Source organism: Neopsephotus bourkii, unplaced genomic scaffold, assembly GCF_033783945.1.
Source record: "Neopsephotus bourkii isolate Nb327-2 ecotype Australia unplaced genomic scaffold, CSIRO-AGI_Nbou_v1 NB_1638, whole genome shotgun sequence".
NCBI lineage: Eukaryota > Metazoa > Chordata > Aves > Psittaciformes > Psittacidae > Neopsephotus > Neopsephotus bourkii.
The window spans coordinates 2,786,051-2,803,435 of record NW_026902113.1 but is presented as its reverse complement, the minus strand read 5'-3'; the positions used below and the strand labels follow the sequence as shown (position 1 = coordinate 2,803,435).

General features: G+C 41.1%; 1 protein-coding gene across 8 annotated transcripts in view; it reads right to left on the bottom strand.

Moving 5' to 3' along the window:
* YAP1 (Yes1 associated transcriptional regulator) overlaps positions 1–17,203 on the bottom strand; it is a 91,560-nt gene extending 74,357 nt beyond the window's left edge. For 3 of the 8 annotated variants that reach the window (XM_061374486.1, XM_061374488.1, XM_061374487.1), the window contains exons 1-2: positions 16,562–17,203; positions 13,509–13,756 (exon numbers count right to left, since the gene is read on the bottom strand). In XM_061374486.1, the coding sequence (XP_061230470.1) occupies positions 13,509–13,756; positions 16,562–16,879 (566 nt within the window). In that variant the 5' untranslated portion in view covers positions 16,880–17,203. The remainder of the gene's footprint in view (positions 1–13,508; positions 13,757–16,561) is intronic. The other 5 variants (XM_061374482.1, XM_061374484.1, XM_061374483.1 and 2 more) reach the window with 3 other exon arrangements.
* Between the last annotated feature and the right edge of the window lie 182 nt (positions 17,204–17,385).

Here is a 17,385-nt window from a genome sequence, read left to right as displayed (position 1 = left end):
TAGCAATACTAAAACGCATCCACAGTACTTTATAGATTAGTAGCTTGTTTTGAGTAAAAAGTAAAACTGAATTCCTGTATCAGATGGAAGGACTCCACATGCATCTCTCTTTTTAGTGGTTATATTACTGATTTAAGGCTTAATTTACTCTCATGCAGTGTCCATCTCTACTTCCTCCTCTAAGCAGTCACAACATAAACTGGATCAAAGAATGGATCCATCCAAAAGGATGAAAAAAAGTCACTGCAGAAAAAAATTGGCATTTGTCTCATGACACAGCTACTCAAGTAGTTATGCCAGCACAGCAGCAGCTATCAAATTCAGGCTGCCACAAAAATCTACAAATGAAGCTGACTTTCCCTCCTCAAAGCCAACCTATCCTTAAGTTAAAACATCTTTAACCTCATTATGCCCTGCTCTCTTCCCATGAGTTTCCTTATTCCCATCTCATGGCACTGGAAAGTTCTCCAACAGCTGACTTGCAAGGAAAAGTTAGAAGAGTAACTGTAGCAATAAGAGGCAGGGAGCAGGACCTGCAATAGACAAAGTACCACTGCTGATGAAACAACTGCATCCATGTATAAACGGCTTCCTTAGATTATAGGTCCACTACTTGACTCAGCTGTGAAGTGATTTAAGGCTTTTTTTCAAAATCAAACTACATTACAAACAAAAGAGTCACATTCCCAATTGAAATATGTTTCTCTGCTCCATCTAGTTTTCTCTTTTCTCTGTGCTATCTTGTAGGGAAACCCGTAATTACAGATCACCAACGGTACAAATATGGAGGATGATTTCAGAGACAAGCAGCAATTTCTTCTATTTTGAACAGGATTCCCTGCTATTATGACTTAACACACAACATATAGATCATTTAAGCAGCCATGTCACGTCCTAACTGGAATAAAATTACTGTGTTACACACCCGGTAACCTTCCAGAGCTTCAAACAAGTTAAAAGGAATGGCATAAATATGATCATAACAGTAAGCAATAACCTAGACAACCAATATACATCAACTGGGCATTCCAGAAGTCCTGTATGAATAACTGTGCACATACATGACTGCAAAGCACGGCACAGTCATTTGGACAACTTATTCCATGCAAGACAAAATGTGGGATGTCACCACACACAACTCCCTTATGTATATGAAACAGACTGAGAAAGCATGGTGGGTTGACCCTAGCTGGACACCATGTGCCCACCATAGCTGCTCTATCACTGCCCTCCTCAGACAGACAGGAGAGAGAAAAAAAAAAATGAAAGAAAGGCTCATAGTTCGAGATGAGGACAGGGAGAGATCACTCAGCAATTACCATCACAAAACTTGGCAAAACAGACTTGACTTGGGGAAATTAGTTTAATTTTTTACTAACAAAAATCAGAATATGATAATGAGAAATAAAATCCAATTCTTAAAAACAACTTCCCCACCTCTCCCTTCTTCATGACCTAAACTTCACTCCCAAATTTCCCTACATCCACTCCCCCAAGCAGGGGGCATGCCGGAAGACAGGGAATGGGGGTTGTGCTCAGTTCATAATGCATTGTCTCCTTCCTCCTCAAGAGAACTCCTCACTCTTCCCCTGCTCTACCATGGGGTTCCTCCCCAGGAGACAGTCCTCCATGTAAGGTGAGTCCTTCCCATGGGCTGCAGTTTTTTATGAACTGCTCCAGCCTGGGTTCCTGGTCCAGCTGGGGTGCAGCCCTTCAGGAACAGGCTGCTCCAGTGTGGGTCCCTTCCACAGGGTGCAGTCCTTCAAGAACAGACTGTATAGGGCCACAAGTCCTGCCAGCAGAACTTGACCATTGGGAGAAGAAAGTGCCCATCTGAACCACTGAAGCTTTTTTCTGACTCAGACAACTGTCCCTCATTATCTGATTATTCACTGATGCCACATTTGAAACAACATATTCAATATCAGAAAATCGACCACAGATGACTGACAACCTTAATCTCACAAATTTGAGAGCCAAATGCTTCTGGTTACTGAGGCATTGTGATATACAGACACACTGCATGGCATATTAAAGTAAGGTGTAAGCACCTGATACTGAGATACTGGGAAGGACAGCATGGTACAGACAGAAGCTATTTTGTAGCTAAACATAAAACTATGGTATGAAAAGTTCTGAAATAAGGTTGAGATCAATGTTCTTTCAGCATTGCTAGAACCAAGTATATGAAGAAACATAACTCATCTCCCAAATACCCTGACACTGATTACTTCTCTAATGACATATCCATACAATTCAAAACCTACATATGTGTGTTGTATCAGTCACAAGAAATTTTATTCTAGAAATGCATCTCACTTTGATCTTTTCTTGAATGACATCCACCACATCATTTTATCACACCAGCAAAATCCTGCTTTCTTGGAGCAGCTCCCAGATATAAGCTGGAAGCAAGTGCAGATGAACTTTCCCTTTCAAGATGAATGTACCAAAGAAGTATTTGCACCCCAAAGTTCATACAGAAGACACAACTTCTGGAGACACAGTAAGAGTAGCAGGCATTGTGTTCCAGAAACTGATGACTAAAAGATTTGAACAAAAAACCCAACACTTGCTGTTCCTAATTAAAAAAAGACAACAATAAGCAGTTACAGGTTAAAGACAGGTCTTGATATGACACGAACAAACAGTTACCAGTAAGAAATTAAGAAACAAAAATAGAAGGGAGGGAGTTGGCAACTTCAGCACCAGATTTAGGCCTCTGGAAACTTCCACAGGGGCCTATACACTGGGATCTACACAAGAAAGCGAAGCAGCATCACAGAGTTTCCCCATGATACAAAGTTACTCCTGGTCAACTGCTAACTGCAAAGAACTGAGTGGGGAAAAAGTGTACAGACTAAAAGGATAAGCAGCAGAAGGAATAAAATGATTATTAGTTTTTTACTTTTTAAATGAAAGGATCAAAATGGTAGATGTTGTAAGCCATTAACCTTTCATCTGAAAAAAAAAAAAAAAAAAAAAAAACTGGAAAAGGCTTACAGAAAGGGCTGCAGGGATCACTGAGGAAAGTTCAACTTTCAAAGGAGGCAATTTTCAGAGGAAAAGATAGCAATCTTGAGCAGAACACATATGCATCAACTGTTAATTGTCACTTCCAAAATAAGAACTGGGCACCACTGAATGAAGCTGATGGGAGCCAAGCTTAAAACAGAATGAAGGCGTTCCTTCATGTGTTGGATCGACAGCCAGCAAGATTCTTTGCCAAAGCATGCAGCAGATGCTGAAGGTTTCTGTGGCCTCAAGGGAAGAAAGCACAAGTCTTGGAGGACTGCTGGAAGCTGGAACAGTTCTCAAGGTATCACATATGCTTGCACTGTTCATAGCTGTTGAAAGAAATTTGCTCATGACCACTTCTGGCAACAAGATACTGACCTGGACAGACCTGGTTTGAATCAATACCGACAGTTTAAAGACGCTGCTAACAAGCTCTCTTCCAAGAGCAAAGCCAGCAGGGCCCAGCAATCACTAGGTTTTGAAACTGAACATCTTTTCAAGAACAGCAGATAAAGACTTTGGGAGAACAGTATTGCTATTTTTCCTGCCTCCCTACTGCCAGTATTCCTGGTTTTTGCCTCCAGTTCAACCACACATCATCTTCTGAATTTTTTAATTCACCTAGTCATTGCAAGTATACCTAACATGTATTACACAAAAAGATACCTGTATGAAACAACACAGCATTACCATCTGATACTGCAGTTCAGCCTTGCTATGTCTGCCAAAAGCCAGATACTGGCTCTGTAGGAGCCACTGGAAGGGTAACAGCTAGGAAATTCTCAGCTGATACAAATGCTGGGCAGGCAAATGAACTAAACAGCTTTGACAAATAAATGGGTTTTGAGGCAGAAACATTGCCTCAATCAGTACAGAAGTGATACACTGACCTAAATGAAAAGCGACTAGTCCTAATGAAGTATAAATTAAAAGATTACTTTATGAAGCACAATGCAACAGCACCAGTTGATACTGCACAACAGTCTGCATATATTCATGGAATGGCTTGGGTTCGAATTAGATAATCTTTAAGGCCCCTTCTAACCCCCTGCCATGAGCAGGGACATCTTCCACTAGCCTTTACATTCTTGATAGGATAATTGCTTACAAGAATTTGCATGTTATTTTGCTGCTTAAAAAAACGACAAGCTAGAAGTCAAAAACTGAACAGCATCTACACAATAAAAGAATGTGTGCACCTATTATCAGAGAAGGTGTATCTTTGTATCTTGCAGTTTGACTAAATGAAAAGACACAAAGTATATGAGTATCTACCTACACATGGTTGGAATACTTTCACCAGCAGTGCATATGTAACTGAATGGTTTGTATTCTAAGCTCTCATAACTTCCTACCACAACTGCAGATAAGGGCAATAATAAATTCAACCATATTTATCTGTAGAAATTGTTAAGAAGCTAGTTATTTCACTAGTTACGAATTAAAAGCATCATGCATTAGCAAAATTGTAAGTTCACTTATATCTTTAATTAAAGGATTTTACAAAGTTACAGGTAAACATTACATACAATTGACATTTAATCCATTAAAACAACAAACTGTACGAGTTCCTCAACAAATAGAATAAAAAGCTCATCATGTCAAGACCCATATAACAGCATAATAAAAAATGGGCATAAATTTGAATCATAAACTATTTTTTAAAAGAACGTAATTAAGGCTTCCTTTGATATAGTTAATAGGGATGCTAAAATGCTAATTCTTAACTAACTGTTTATGCTAAGGTTTTGTTTTTTCTCTTCCTTATGCCTAGGCCAGTGACTAAATCACCAGGATATTGTGAAATAGCCAATAGATTTTTTCCACCTATTAGTCATTACAGCTTAAAAAAAAAAAAAAAAAAGACAGAAACAAAAACTCAGAAGCATACAGATTATAACAGTTCACCTAATACCAGAAATCTGGAAGCTCCTGTCCTCTGTTACCTAGTAATTATATGGTGCCAACATCTTAAGTCTGCTTTAGAATAATTTCAGAATAAGATTCACATAAGAAGTGAAAACCTGAAAGACCAGTTACAAAGGGTAACCCTTACTTCAGTCCAAATGTCACACTCACTGGCTAGAAGAGTTTAAGTGCCATACACAGATGGAAATTAAGGATTAAAAATCATCACCAAATTATGTGTGCATCAGATACTTAGGTTTATAGTTATATATATGATTGATTGATTGATGGCTTGGCTTTGCTAGCAAAGATAGTTATACTAACTATACCAGCAGCACTGTTAGTAAACACAGAAGAAATTTCTCTTTTATTCTATTTCTTACTATAGAGACTATACAAATGTTGGAATGAAAGTAATTGCAAAGGAGTTGCCAATCAAGCTTTTCAAATAGGAACAACAAATACAAAAAATACAAAAAAATAAAAAAAAAATTGAAAAGTGAGGTCCTTTGAGAAAACATATCTGTGAGTTGTTTCTTTCCTTTACCCAAAGGACTTCATTTGCCTCTACAACCAAGGATTGTTTACTTTCAGATAATGTTTTATTACGTCATAAGTGTCCGATTTTACAACATGCCTGGAAAAGGCAAAAAGTTTACTTAGCATTTCAGTTACAACAGGTAATCAGAAAGGGAAAGGCATCCTTTAAGCAGTAACACTCCTTAAATAAACACGTGTAGTGCAGACAGGCTTCCCACAAAGCTCTCCATAAATCAGAACCCACTGGAGATAAACTAGCAAGAGTAAATGACCTTTGACTTTCCTATAGAACAGTTCAGTGGAAAAAAAAACTTGCTTCACAATCACAATGTAATAATCAATAACAAACCTTAACCACTAACACTGACCTAAGTTACCAAACAGCACGTCAGAGGCTCCACAAAAGTGATCTGGTCTTTCACTATGACACAGCAAAGTCTCATTAGTGAAATTAAACCAAAGTCCAAGATTGTTTTCAAGACAGCTTTGTCTCCTTAGCAACTGGCATGACTGGCAGGCACTATACTGGTAAAAGTCTTACTTTACAAGGCAGCTTTATATTATTAGCTTGAATTAACCAGCAATTTGGGAAACCTAGCCATACTTGCCCCAAACACAGCCTGAAGTAACTTAGTTAAAAGCCAAATAAAACACCAGCAGAGTGAATCCCAGAAAACAGACTCCAAGAAGCACTTCAGGAGACAATGAGACAACAACACAGGCTAGTCACACCTTTCAAAAATTCCTGTTGTTCAAATAAAACTTCAAGTTTTATTAAAAACAAAAAAGCTATCAAGTAGAGTTTTCATAATATATTACTCTAGATTCCTATTTAAATACTTCCCAAAAAAAAAAATACATAGTTTAGCTGGTACATTTCTCAATATAGCCTTACATCAAAATGAGGTTTAAAAAGTTGGTTCTGAGAGAATGTCCTGCCATTACACGACATCTATCTGTTAACATTCCAATACACAGCCTCCTCCCACGAACTGTATTTCACATTATGCTGTATACCCCAGGCTGTCACACTGCCCCTACAGACAACCCTGTCTTTCTCTTGGGTCAGCTACATGGTAACCTGACCACATCCTGGGGGCACCTGTCAGAGGATTGCTACTCCTGTGATTTTCCTGCATTCAGCCAAGTGAAATTTTCTTTAAAATTTAAAGATTTAAAACTGAAAACTGAATTTCTTTAAAATTATTTACATCATTTCAACATTAGGGTTTACAAAATTATTCACAGCTGGTGAGGGGGGAGAGGTGGGAGGTAAAAAGGAATAAATAACCCACACACATTAAAAGAGGGAATAATATTTATATAAATAGTGAAAGACAGTGAGCTCCACCATTAATGAGCTTTACTGTGTATGTACCTTGGACTGTACAAACAATAAATGCAAATATGTTGGAATTTATCAAAATAAAAGAATGCAAAACAAATAGAAGCAAGTTAGTTTCAAAAAGTTAAACTAAATCTAATTACATCATCTGAATTTGTTTCCAGCTATGAAGATAAACACATCCAGTGGTCTGGCCACATATAAAAAGAAGAAAAACATCTCTAGTTTTGGCTGTCAGTTCTCTATAGCTGTTTACCTCATTTGGGGGGGGGGCCCCCCAAGAGAGGTGTCTAGTCTTAATCAAGAGCCTAAAAGAAACTGCTTGTAGTTAATGTCAGACTAGTTTTAACAGTTCATGTTGTATTTCAACACTGAATAACACATCTTGCTCTCCTGGGTGTCATCCAGTAACTGCTTATGTCTGATATGTGAAAATATTTCTTTCGGAGCAAATCAGGAACTTTAATTTTACACATGACCCAATTTAGGTCCTGCAGTTCAGTATTTCAGCATTCCCAGTGCTAGAAGTTGCTTTCTCTGAGAGTCTGCTGTAAAAATGCATAAGCTGGGTGAAAAACCCACTTGGCTTCCTTTGTGACAGCTTTTAAAGCTTCGCAGCTGTTGCACCACAACTGCAAAGGAAACTGAGCACACTATAAATGGAGGGTTTCTATTTGGAATTCATTTCCAGAACAGGAAAGATAAGTGAGAAATGGATCTTGTAAAAGTAGGTATGATTTTACTCACATATGCCATTGATCAGTTCAATTGCATTTTCCCATTAAAAGTATTTTTTTGCAAAAGCTGGTGGGGTAGTGCTGGTCTTACTTTCATGGGAACTTTCAAATTAACATCCTCTTATTATTTTACTGCTGTCTATCAAGTTGGAATTTCCATGATGTGACTGATGGGTTACAAACTACCCTATGCTACAAACCAGATGACTACTAAAAAAACCGCAACTGTAATTCTTTGCCATCTTCAACATACAGAAGAAGAAAGGCTAAAGGATAAGAGTCCAGAAGACACTCATCTTGATTTAGATCAAATTCTTGTTTGTCTTTAGAAGAGGTCAAAACCTGAGAAAACAGAAGTGGTTCCATAGTGGTGTAATTGCTCACATAGAACTCAATACTACTACTTTTAACCAAATATAATCTGACAAAGTCTTTAATAAGCAGAATTGCAGAAGCATTTTTTTTAAACATAAAATTCTGATTAAACTTGTATCAGAAGCCTCTTATTACTGATCAGAGAGACTAAGATTTTTCTTACATAGAAGACATTAATAAGATCTCTATCACAATTATAGCTTTCAACAGAATACAAAGTTTACAGACTTACAAGTAAGATAAAACTGTTCTCAAATTTGATTCAGGAGGTAAGAAAGTATATAAACCAAAACTACACCAGTGTTCTCAACAGGTAAATGAGATGTAATTTTGATCAATTCCATAATGGAAGTCATCTTTACTGAACATTTAATTAATACAACCTGATTTTTCCAAGCATGTCAGTACCTTCTTTCTCCACTGCATGTATATTCCGATTCTATTTAGATTTGTAAGACATACATTCTACAGCTGGCACATCCTCTCCTACAGTATTAGAAGCTTTCAGCAGAGGTTTAATCCAGTGCTGTCAAGAGTACGACAGGCACTAAATCAGACACTATAAAGCATAAGGATTATTTTATTAAAGAGATACTGAAAGGCCAAACCTGTAGGAGGAAGAAAGGTGCAGATCAACAGCTGATTTAAAAAAAAAAAAAAAATCTCCTCAGCAATAAGGAATGCCAATATGCTTATAAGTAAAAGTAAAATTCAGTAGTGAACTCCACAGGGCATGTTTTTGGTCTACCTTAAACCACATCTATTTAAGTGTTGCTGCAATAGTCTTATAAAATCACCTTGTACGGTAGAAGAGTACTGAAGGCATGGACATCATCCTCTGCAATTTTTCCTAAGCAAAACAAAACCAAACACAAGAAAAGCACCATGTGCCATTGCTTTCAGTGATGCCCACCCACTAAGCTGGCTATGACTTTTCTGAACTCAGAGGGCTGACTATGTACTTTCATCCTCCTCCCAGCTCAGGCTCAGCGCTAACACAAACAAGGCGAGTTTGCCCTTATTCTTCCTCTGCCTGTTTAAAGATATTGCTCTTTTGCAGGACTCTCCAAAAGTAAGAGGTAGAAGATATGCACTTAGTAGTACTGTCTTCCAAGACAAAAAAAAACAACCCTGAAGTTGCCAAAAACTTCCTACAGCATGTTTTACTGTAAAAGCTTTTTAACTAGTATTTTTCCTCTAGCTGCGTTCTGAAACTGACAGTGCCCATTTTTCCCTGCACAAATTTCGTGGGTTTTTTTCTCCAGATCATGGATCTTATGAATGTTTTCATAAACACACAGAAATCAAGTTGATATATTACAAATAAATTTTAACAAATGAAAAGCCTTCAACTGCTTTTTAGTATAAAAAGCGTTAAAAAGTGGATAAACTCATCTAAGAGCAGTGGTCGCAGTTTTGGTTTCCTACAATACAAGTCCTAGAACCATAAACACAAGATGTTCAGAACTGATGGTTCTGAACATGTGTTTCCCCAGTATTCAATAAAATATGCAAGTGTGACAGCAGTTTTTCCTCTACACATTTTCTGCCCTAGAATACTTAAGATTACTTTGGGGGTTGCGGGGAAGGTGAGGAGAATGAATAGAGCAGATCGTACTGGTGGTGTTAGTGCGTGGTTTTAGTTCAGGGCAAAAATGGGATCCAAGAGAAATCTAATGGCGTTGCTGGTTATTTTTCACGTGTGACATAAGGAAAAAAAACGCACAGTAACAAACTTCCCTGTTATCTTAAAATTATTTGGTTGCATAACATTCAAAGCCATGCCTCTGATGGAGCACATAAGAAACGTGTAACAACAATCTATTCTTAAAGTTTCTGCCAGATGGATAACCACCTCAAACACACCCACAGATACGAATGAAAACTACCTTGGCCTCCTTCAGGAAGTCATTCAACACTTCAGAGAAAAAAATAGGAAGTTGTTGATAAACTGCTTGCAAGAACTACTTCCTGTAGGAAAAATAATTACAAGACTTGCTTGCTAGACAAGCATTTAACTTTTCCTCACACCACAAAATGAGAAGTATCATACAAGCTTTGTAAGAATTAAAAGCATAACACGAAGTTAAAACAATACAAGAGTAATTCTAAAACAGAGCAAAACTTTTTTCTTTCTGCAAGTTGCTGTCTGCTACTCCCATGGCATATTATCTTTTGCCTAGAGAGCAATCCCCTATCTTTCTCCACAGTTCACTGAAATGTCAACCAGCAGCTGGCTAACAGGAAGTGGTTAAAAGCAATGTGGTTGACATCACCACACAAACCAAGCACATCTTTCTTACTGCACGCTTAAGAACGGGGCTAAAGCATTTCACACAGCAATGCCGAGATGACTCAGATGTGACCACTTACTAACCAGGCAAGGCTTAGCTTATGAGCTGTGTTTAAGTAGCAGTTTCAGTAAAAAACAGTATTGGTTTCACCAACTGTTTAGCAAGCGTGTCTTCACTCACTAGCCAAAATCATCTGTATTTCACTAATAGGAAACTATACTGCAGAATCCTACTGACAACAGGGAGATGAACACTAATGACTGGAATTCTGGCAAATCACATGTTGGGCATTCCCACACAGAGTGGTCTATTTGTCAAGATGACTGGACTGATTTGCAAGAGTAGCTCTGGTTCAGACCCTACACTACCGCTCTCAACCTCTTGTAATGCGCATGCATATGTGTGGTGTGTATACAAAACACCTGGCCAAATAACTCTGTGCATGCATATAAATATACAGACAAGTATTTTCACTCCTATATGTATCATTTTCATTTCTTCGTGCAAACTACCACACTTGCAGTCCTTGACCTATTGATTAGTGAAAGTGACTATATTCCAGCCCATATTAACTGCAGTACTCAATTTTATATTAGTCTGTTTGCACTGTAGTATGTTATGATAACTATAACCATAAGGCTTACTGACATCTGGAAAAAATCTAATACTGTTACCTATTCTGTAAAGATCTTTCTAGAGCCTGATTACTAGACTGTTCATGGAGCAGCTACAGAACAGAGTACATGGAAACAAAGAGCAATGCAGCCAATTCAATAAAAAAAGCCGAATACTTGGAAGACACACCAAAAATCTGCATATGGTAGAAGGAACCACATTAAATGTATTTAGCATCAGGAATCTCAGTATTCAAACTCTCAGCAAATGTTTAAGGTATAACTACACATGATGTGAGCTTCAACAGGCTTGTAGAGATGAGACAGAATTTACCAATCAACACTGAAAAAAGCTCCTGAAATACAAACTTGCTACTCTAAAAATAATTCTTACATTTCTTTGGATTTCCTAAACATGCAAGCAAACATTTTGCTGGTACTTGAAATGCTTTCAGCAAATCTTCATAACTCTAGTGAAGTTGGTGGATCTCGCCTGTAGATAATAGTAAGCAAACTTTTAGGAACAAAAAAATGTTCTTCAGGTGCTAACAGAGCCTTCAAAACTACCCCTGTTACACTCTCCCTTCCCACAGTATCACCCAATGAAAGCAGAAAGAAAACAGCCCATTTCACTGTTTAAAATCTCCCAAGGTCAGCATGTGACCCAGCAGGGAGAGGTTCAAAAAGTACAGCCTTTATTTTTCTTCCTAACAACCTGGTTTGTTTCCACTCCTTTCCCCATCAAGACACATCCTTCACAGCTAGCAGCTCTTTCAATCATTTACTTTGGATGTCTGCTTGAGAACAAACGATCTTGCTCATGCAGATGAGTTTGCCAGACTTGTGTGTACTTTCCAGTCTCAGGCTCTTTATTGTTCTTTCTGAAACCCGACCCTTTGAAATGGATACCAGGACACCAAGAAAGGACGAAAAAAGCAAAAAAAAAAAAAAAAAAAGGCAGGCTAAAAAGAGTTTTGTGGTAGTAGTGAAACTGCAGAAAAGCTTTCTGGAAAAAGAAAGAAAAAAAAAAGTATCTTCCACTAATTTTACCTGAATGATTATAACTTAAAGAAAAATCTGTTGCAAGAGTATGAAGTCATTCTGCATCTCAAACTGTTCTACTTGCTCTAAAATTAGCAGTGTTATCAAAAACGAACATTTGTTACAGTAAAACTTTAAATCAAGATATCTATTTTTCACACTTCATAAGCTGCTCTTTAAGAGCTCTCACTAGCACAGTCAAAAACAAGGTTTGCTTCTCATTTCCAATCTCACTCTGTGCTTTCCTCAAGGTCCAGTGAGCTACAGGTCTCAAATGGCATAAACTTACAGGTTCCAAAATACCTGTATTTGTGCACACTGAAGAGCTCGTGTTCCAGAATACACCAATTTATTCAATATCAAAAAAAAAAAAAAAAAAAAGAAAATCACATATTTAAGATCTACAGCTAATGCTCATTTTCACACTCCCAATACAGAATGATTGTTTTCAAGAAGTAACCTTAAGGCTCAGATAGTAACTTCTCAATAAAAAAAGTTACTCTAATTTCTCTGTATGGAAACACCATGGATACAGGAACAAGAAACAGTTTTAAGAAGTTGTGCACGTTGCATTTTCATTGCAACTTTGTTTTTGAAGCTACAAACTCAACCACTGCAAACAAGAGCACATATTAATGACAATGTTTTAGCAAGAAAGGTAGGGATAAAGATGTTTTTCTTGGCTGAAAAGTTTTGTATAAATAACACACTCTGCTACCCCTCCTCTCTCCCGGCTCTGAAAATGATATATAATGGGTTATTTAGAGATTTGCAGTTTAATTAACCGTTCAAAATACAGTCAAGATATTTGAGGGCCAATTCTATGTCTTGGTGGGCACACTTTCAGAAAGGACAAGCTCCTGCTGTTTTAGAAAACTATTCAGCATAAAACAAAATGCTTCGTGATGGAATAGGTGTCAGATGGCTGGCATGTGCAACCTCTCTTCAGTTATAGAAAAGGTGATACTAATTTTACCATGTGAAAAAGCTACAGCTGTAGGAACAAGAAATGATGTTAAAAGTTCTGCAATTTCCCTTTCACTGCAGGGAATGTGGACCAGTTCAGAGTTACAGACCCAACTATTACAATCAAACACACATTCATTTCCTCACGAGTAGACAGCAGGCAAAAACATTTCCGTTGCTTACTTACACTACTGTCCTTATTCAATAAAATAAGGTAGTTGATATAGCCTCACTACAACAGTTTTTAAAATTAATCTGTATTTTTACATCTGGATCACAAAAATGAAGTAAAATGTACTTTGACCTGCATAACAACTGGCAAGATTCAGCAAATCCAAAACTCACACTGTTTAAAAATCACTGTGTGCATTTCACTGATTTTTAGCACACAACATAATAGACAACATTCTTTAGCTACGATTAAGATAGGGTAAATATTCACAGAGTACCATACAGTTTTCAGAAACAGCAGAGAGCTGATCTGGAGAAATACTGGAGTTGTAAGATCTCCTACTTAAAGTCAGGAGCGTGTTTTTCAAAATATGTATTTTAAACACAATGAAATCTACTAAAATTCAAATATTATAAAATAAAACAAACAAAAAAAAAGTCACCACCAACAACAAAAAAGCATCAGAGATACAGCCAACTGAAGACAAGTTTTACTTACTTAAGGAAGTATCTCTGTCCAGATGGCGTCTTAGCCATCTCCCAACCTGGTGGCAAAGGCACATCATCAGGGATCTCAAATGAAGACTGGCGGAGATGTTGAGAGGCTGGAGCTCCAGGTCCAGTCACTACTCCAGAGGGTGTAAGTGTCCCTGGAGAAACAGCTCCCAGCTGCAGCGATGCTGGAGAGGAATGAGCTCGGACATGCTGCGGGGTCAGGGCTCCTGCTGTCCCTGCATCAGTGCTGGCCTGCCAGAAGTGAAATTATTCCCATTAAGACTCTCATATTTCATCAGAAATGCAGCTGTCAGACGACATTTCATTTTAAAGGGGCCTTTCAGAAGAAATTCACAAGTTCATCATTCTAAAGTTCTACTTCTTTTCCAGTTACTGCTGGTGAAGAGAGCCTCCAAGTAGGCTGGTAAATTAGCATCACAAAAGCCCTCGTGTAAGTCAAGAAATATTAACTATAAATACATGCTAAGTGCCTTTAGTTTTATTGTGAAAACTGGAGTTCTTACTCCCTGTTGCAGGGTTAAGAGAAAAGCTTGCCCCCAGTCAGCAGATCTCATACAGCACGTCGCATGGTGCATTACCACCCATTCCCATTGCACCCACTGTCTGATGGGGGAGTTGATCACAATTCTCCTTTTGAAATGGGGGTCAAGGGCACCCACACATACATCCTCTGCAAGGGTTTAGAAGGTTCCATAAGGAGAAAAGCAACAAAGAAATGCCAACTGACAGCAGTGAGATCCATGAGAGAAGACTCCTGAACTCAACCATACAAATCACCTATACCACAAAACTGAAGACAGAATTTCCTAACCCGCAAACAAACTGTGCTCTTAAGGGTATAGGGAGCTTATAAAGTCTGTCCATACTTCAACCAAAGCAGAGCTTCAGCAAACTGTTTAACCAGTCAATCATAAGTGACTCAAAACCATTCACCAGTTACCAGCCATAAGCACACAGAAATTCCCTGCCAGTAGTGTACCCTGAAACAGGAAAAGCAGCTCTGAAAACTGGATTAAAGCAATACCGAGTTTTCTTTATATATTTACTAATTAGTTTTGTAGATACACCAGAACAACACGGACACCTATAATAAGATGCATGTATCACAGCCTTTGCCACACCTCTCTACTCAAGGTATTGCACCATGTAAGGCCCCACTTGCATTCCTACAGAGACTGACAATTCTGTTTCACTTCGTATCTATGCAAGCACATGTGAAGTTCCATGTATTAGATTGGAAAAGAATTAGCTTACATTTACATTTAGACAAAATACACAAGTTGTAAATCAACTGAATCTGAGGCATATTAATTCTTGAAAAATAGGGCAAACTACAGAAACTTAAATACTTTTTCTGTTAAACAGAATACTTCTGTGGCACAACTAAACCAAAAAAGAAAATGAAAACAGTTGTATTTTAAAAGACAGTACACAATGGAGCAAATTATTCTCTGGCTTTAGCCAAATTTCCAGTTTATGCTATAGGAACCACCAATTGTTACAAGGCAGAGTGATCCAACTACACATGCATTACAGATGAAGAAAAACATACCCAAGCAAGAGAACACTAAGTTTAAAAGTACAAGGTGTATTAATGTCACACACATTAAGTGCATTTCAAACACAATAGCTATTTCACTACAGTTACTGCATTTGACACAGCACCAAGCATTAGCTGAACATATACCAGAGTTCACATTTGTACACAACAGAACCGTGGTAAGAGCTGCACAACTGAAGAAAAAACCCTACATAAAATAACCTTATTCCTTGCTGGATTTCAGTATGTTATTAAAGGCCTGCAACTCGGAAGCAAACAAAACTACAGGAGCAACTCAGCCCCACCCAGTTCTATTTTCTTTTCAGTCTTGCAATATTAAGGTCAGACTGATTTTTTCTAGTATTTGGAAAATGAATTAACTCCTAGGCCGAGAGCATGTGCCAAAGGTTCAGCCTGAAGTGAACTTCTGAAGCCAAGTCATAAATCCTTCAAAACGTAAGTTTAATAATGGAAATGTTGACAGACCCTTAACAACAAGGGTACCAGTACAAACAGCAAGTTTCACTCCTACTGGCTACACAGACAAAGCGACAATAGCCAATAATAAAACGTATTTTACAGCTTAGCAACAAAGTTCATTACTTAATAAAACACTCGAGTAGGCACAGCCTCCTTCCAAAAAGTTGGTAACTGCAGCCTAAACATTAACTCTCAGTCGCTCTCGCACCAACACTTCAGTCTGGGCGCAAAAGTCACTCAGACGAAGACCAAACGCTCTCGGAGGCCTAGCCCCGGCCCGGCCCCGCATCCCCTCCTCCCCCGCCTTCCCCAGGGCCCGGCCCCCCACCCCCCGTCCCGGCCCCGTCGCTCCCGGCCGCAGACTTCAGGGCTGCTGCTGCCCGGCGTGCGGACCCTTATGCCGTCGGACTTGACGGGCCGCTCGGGAGTCAACTCTTTAATGTGTGTATTGGGGGGTTAATCCCGCTCAGCCCAGCACAGCGATGAAATGGTGGAACAACTCCATCCATATTGTCTGACGGCGCTGGGGGGTGTGTAGAAGTTTGGCACAACCGCGTTACCCTCCTCAACAGACGGGCCGCCCCGCGCCGCGGGAGGCTCAGACCTCACAGCGAAACCCTCCCCCTCTTCCGAGCTAAGAGTTTTCACTTCAGTTTTAGGGGCTCCCCCACCGCCGCCTCCCCGGAGCGGCCGGGAGAGCAGCCGGGTCTCGCCACGGAGCGGATGTGGAGTCCGAGGCCCCGCCGGAGACCGGGCTGGGGCCCGCAACCTCCGGCACCCCCTCAGCGTCCCGAGGCGCGGGCGGCGAGGGGCCACACGGAGGGGAGGAGGACGGGCTACCCTCAAGGCGAGGGAGGAAGCATGGCAGCGAGCGCCCCGTCGGGCGCCCCCCGCCCCGCTCAGCCCCGCGGAGGGCGGATTCCCGCCCCGGCCCCCTCCCCCACATGCCTCCCCCGGGAGGAGCGCGGCGGCGGCGGGGAGAGAGATCGCACGGGCAGCCCCCCCCCCCCCCTCACCTGGCGGGAGTGGGCCTTGGGCTCGGGCGGCTTGAAGAAGGAGTCGGGCAGCTTCCGAAGCCGCATGGGCAGCGTGTGCGGCACGTTGGCGCCCTTGGGGTTCATCACGGCGTTGAACAGCGCCTCTAAGTCGGTCTCCGAATCGCCCCGCACATGTACGATCTGGTGCCCCGCCGGGGGGGGCCCGGCGCCTGGGGGCTGCGCCGCGCCGGACGGGGCCCCCGACACCGCGCCCGGTGGCTGCGGCGGTGCCTGCTGCGAGGCCGGGGGCTGCGATGTCTGCGGCGGCTGCTGCTGTTGAGGCTGCCCGGGATCCATGGCTCCGTCGGGACCCCCCAGCGCTTTCCTGGCGGGGCTCGGCGGCTCAGAGCCCGGATTCCTGGCCCCGCATGCCCCGCTCCCTGGGCCGCGTCTCGTCCTTGCTGTGGTCGGTGCTTCTCGCCCCTCAGCAGGGAAACAGACCCGGCCGCAGCAACTGGCAAAACAACTCTGAGCGTGCCGCTCTTTCCCGAGTGCGGCCCAGCCCGGCCGGCGCCTCTGTCCCGGCGGCGGAAACTAACTCGCACAACACACCAAACAAAAGTTCGAAGTTACGCCCGCCCGGATCACTCTCCGCCGCCGGCTCCGCCCCTCCTGAGCCCGCCCGCACCGTATCCGACTGAGGCAGCCCGGCACGGGCTCAGCCCTCCTATGCGCGCCCGCCCGCACCGCCTCCCGCCCGGGGGCCGTCCGGCAGTGCCCCCCCACTCCCAACCCCCAAACCGCGGCCACGCGAAAGCCGCCTTACACACGCGCTCGTCCGTCACCCCAGCACCCCTCCTTGA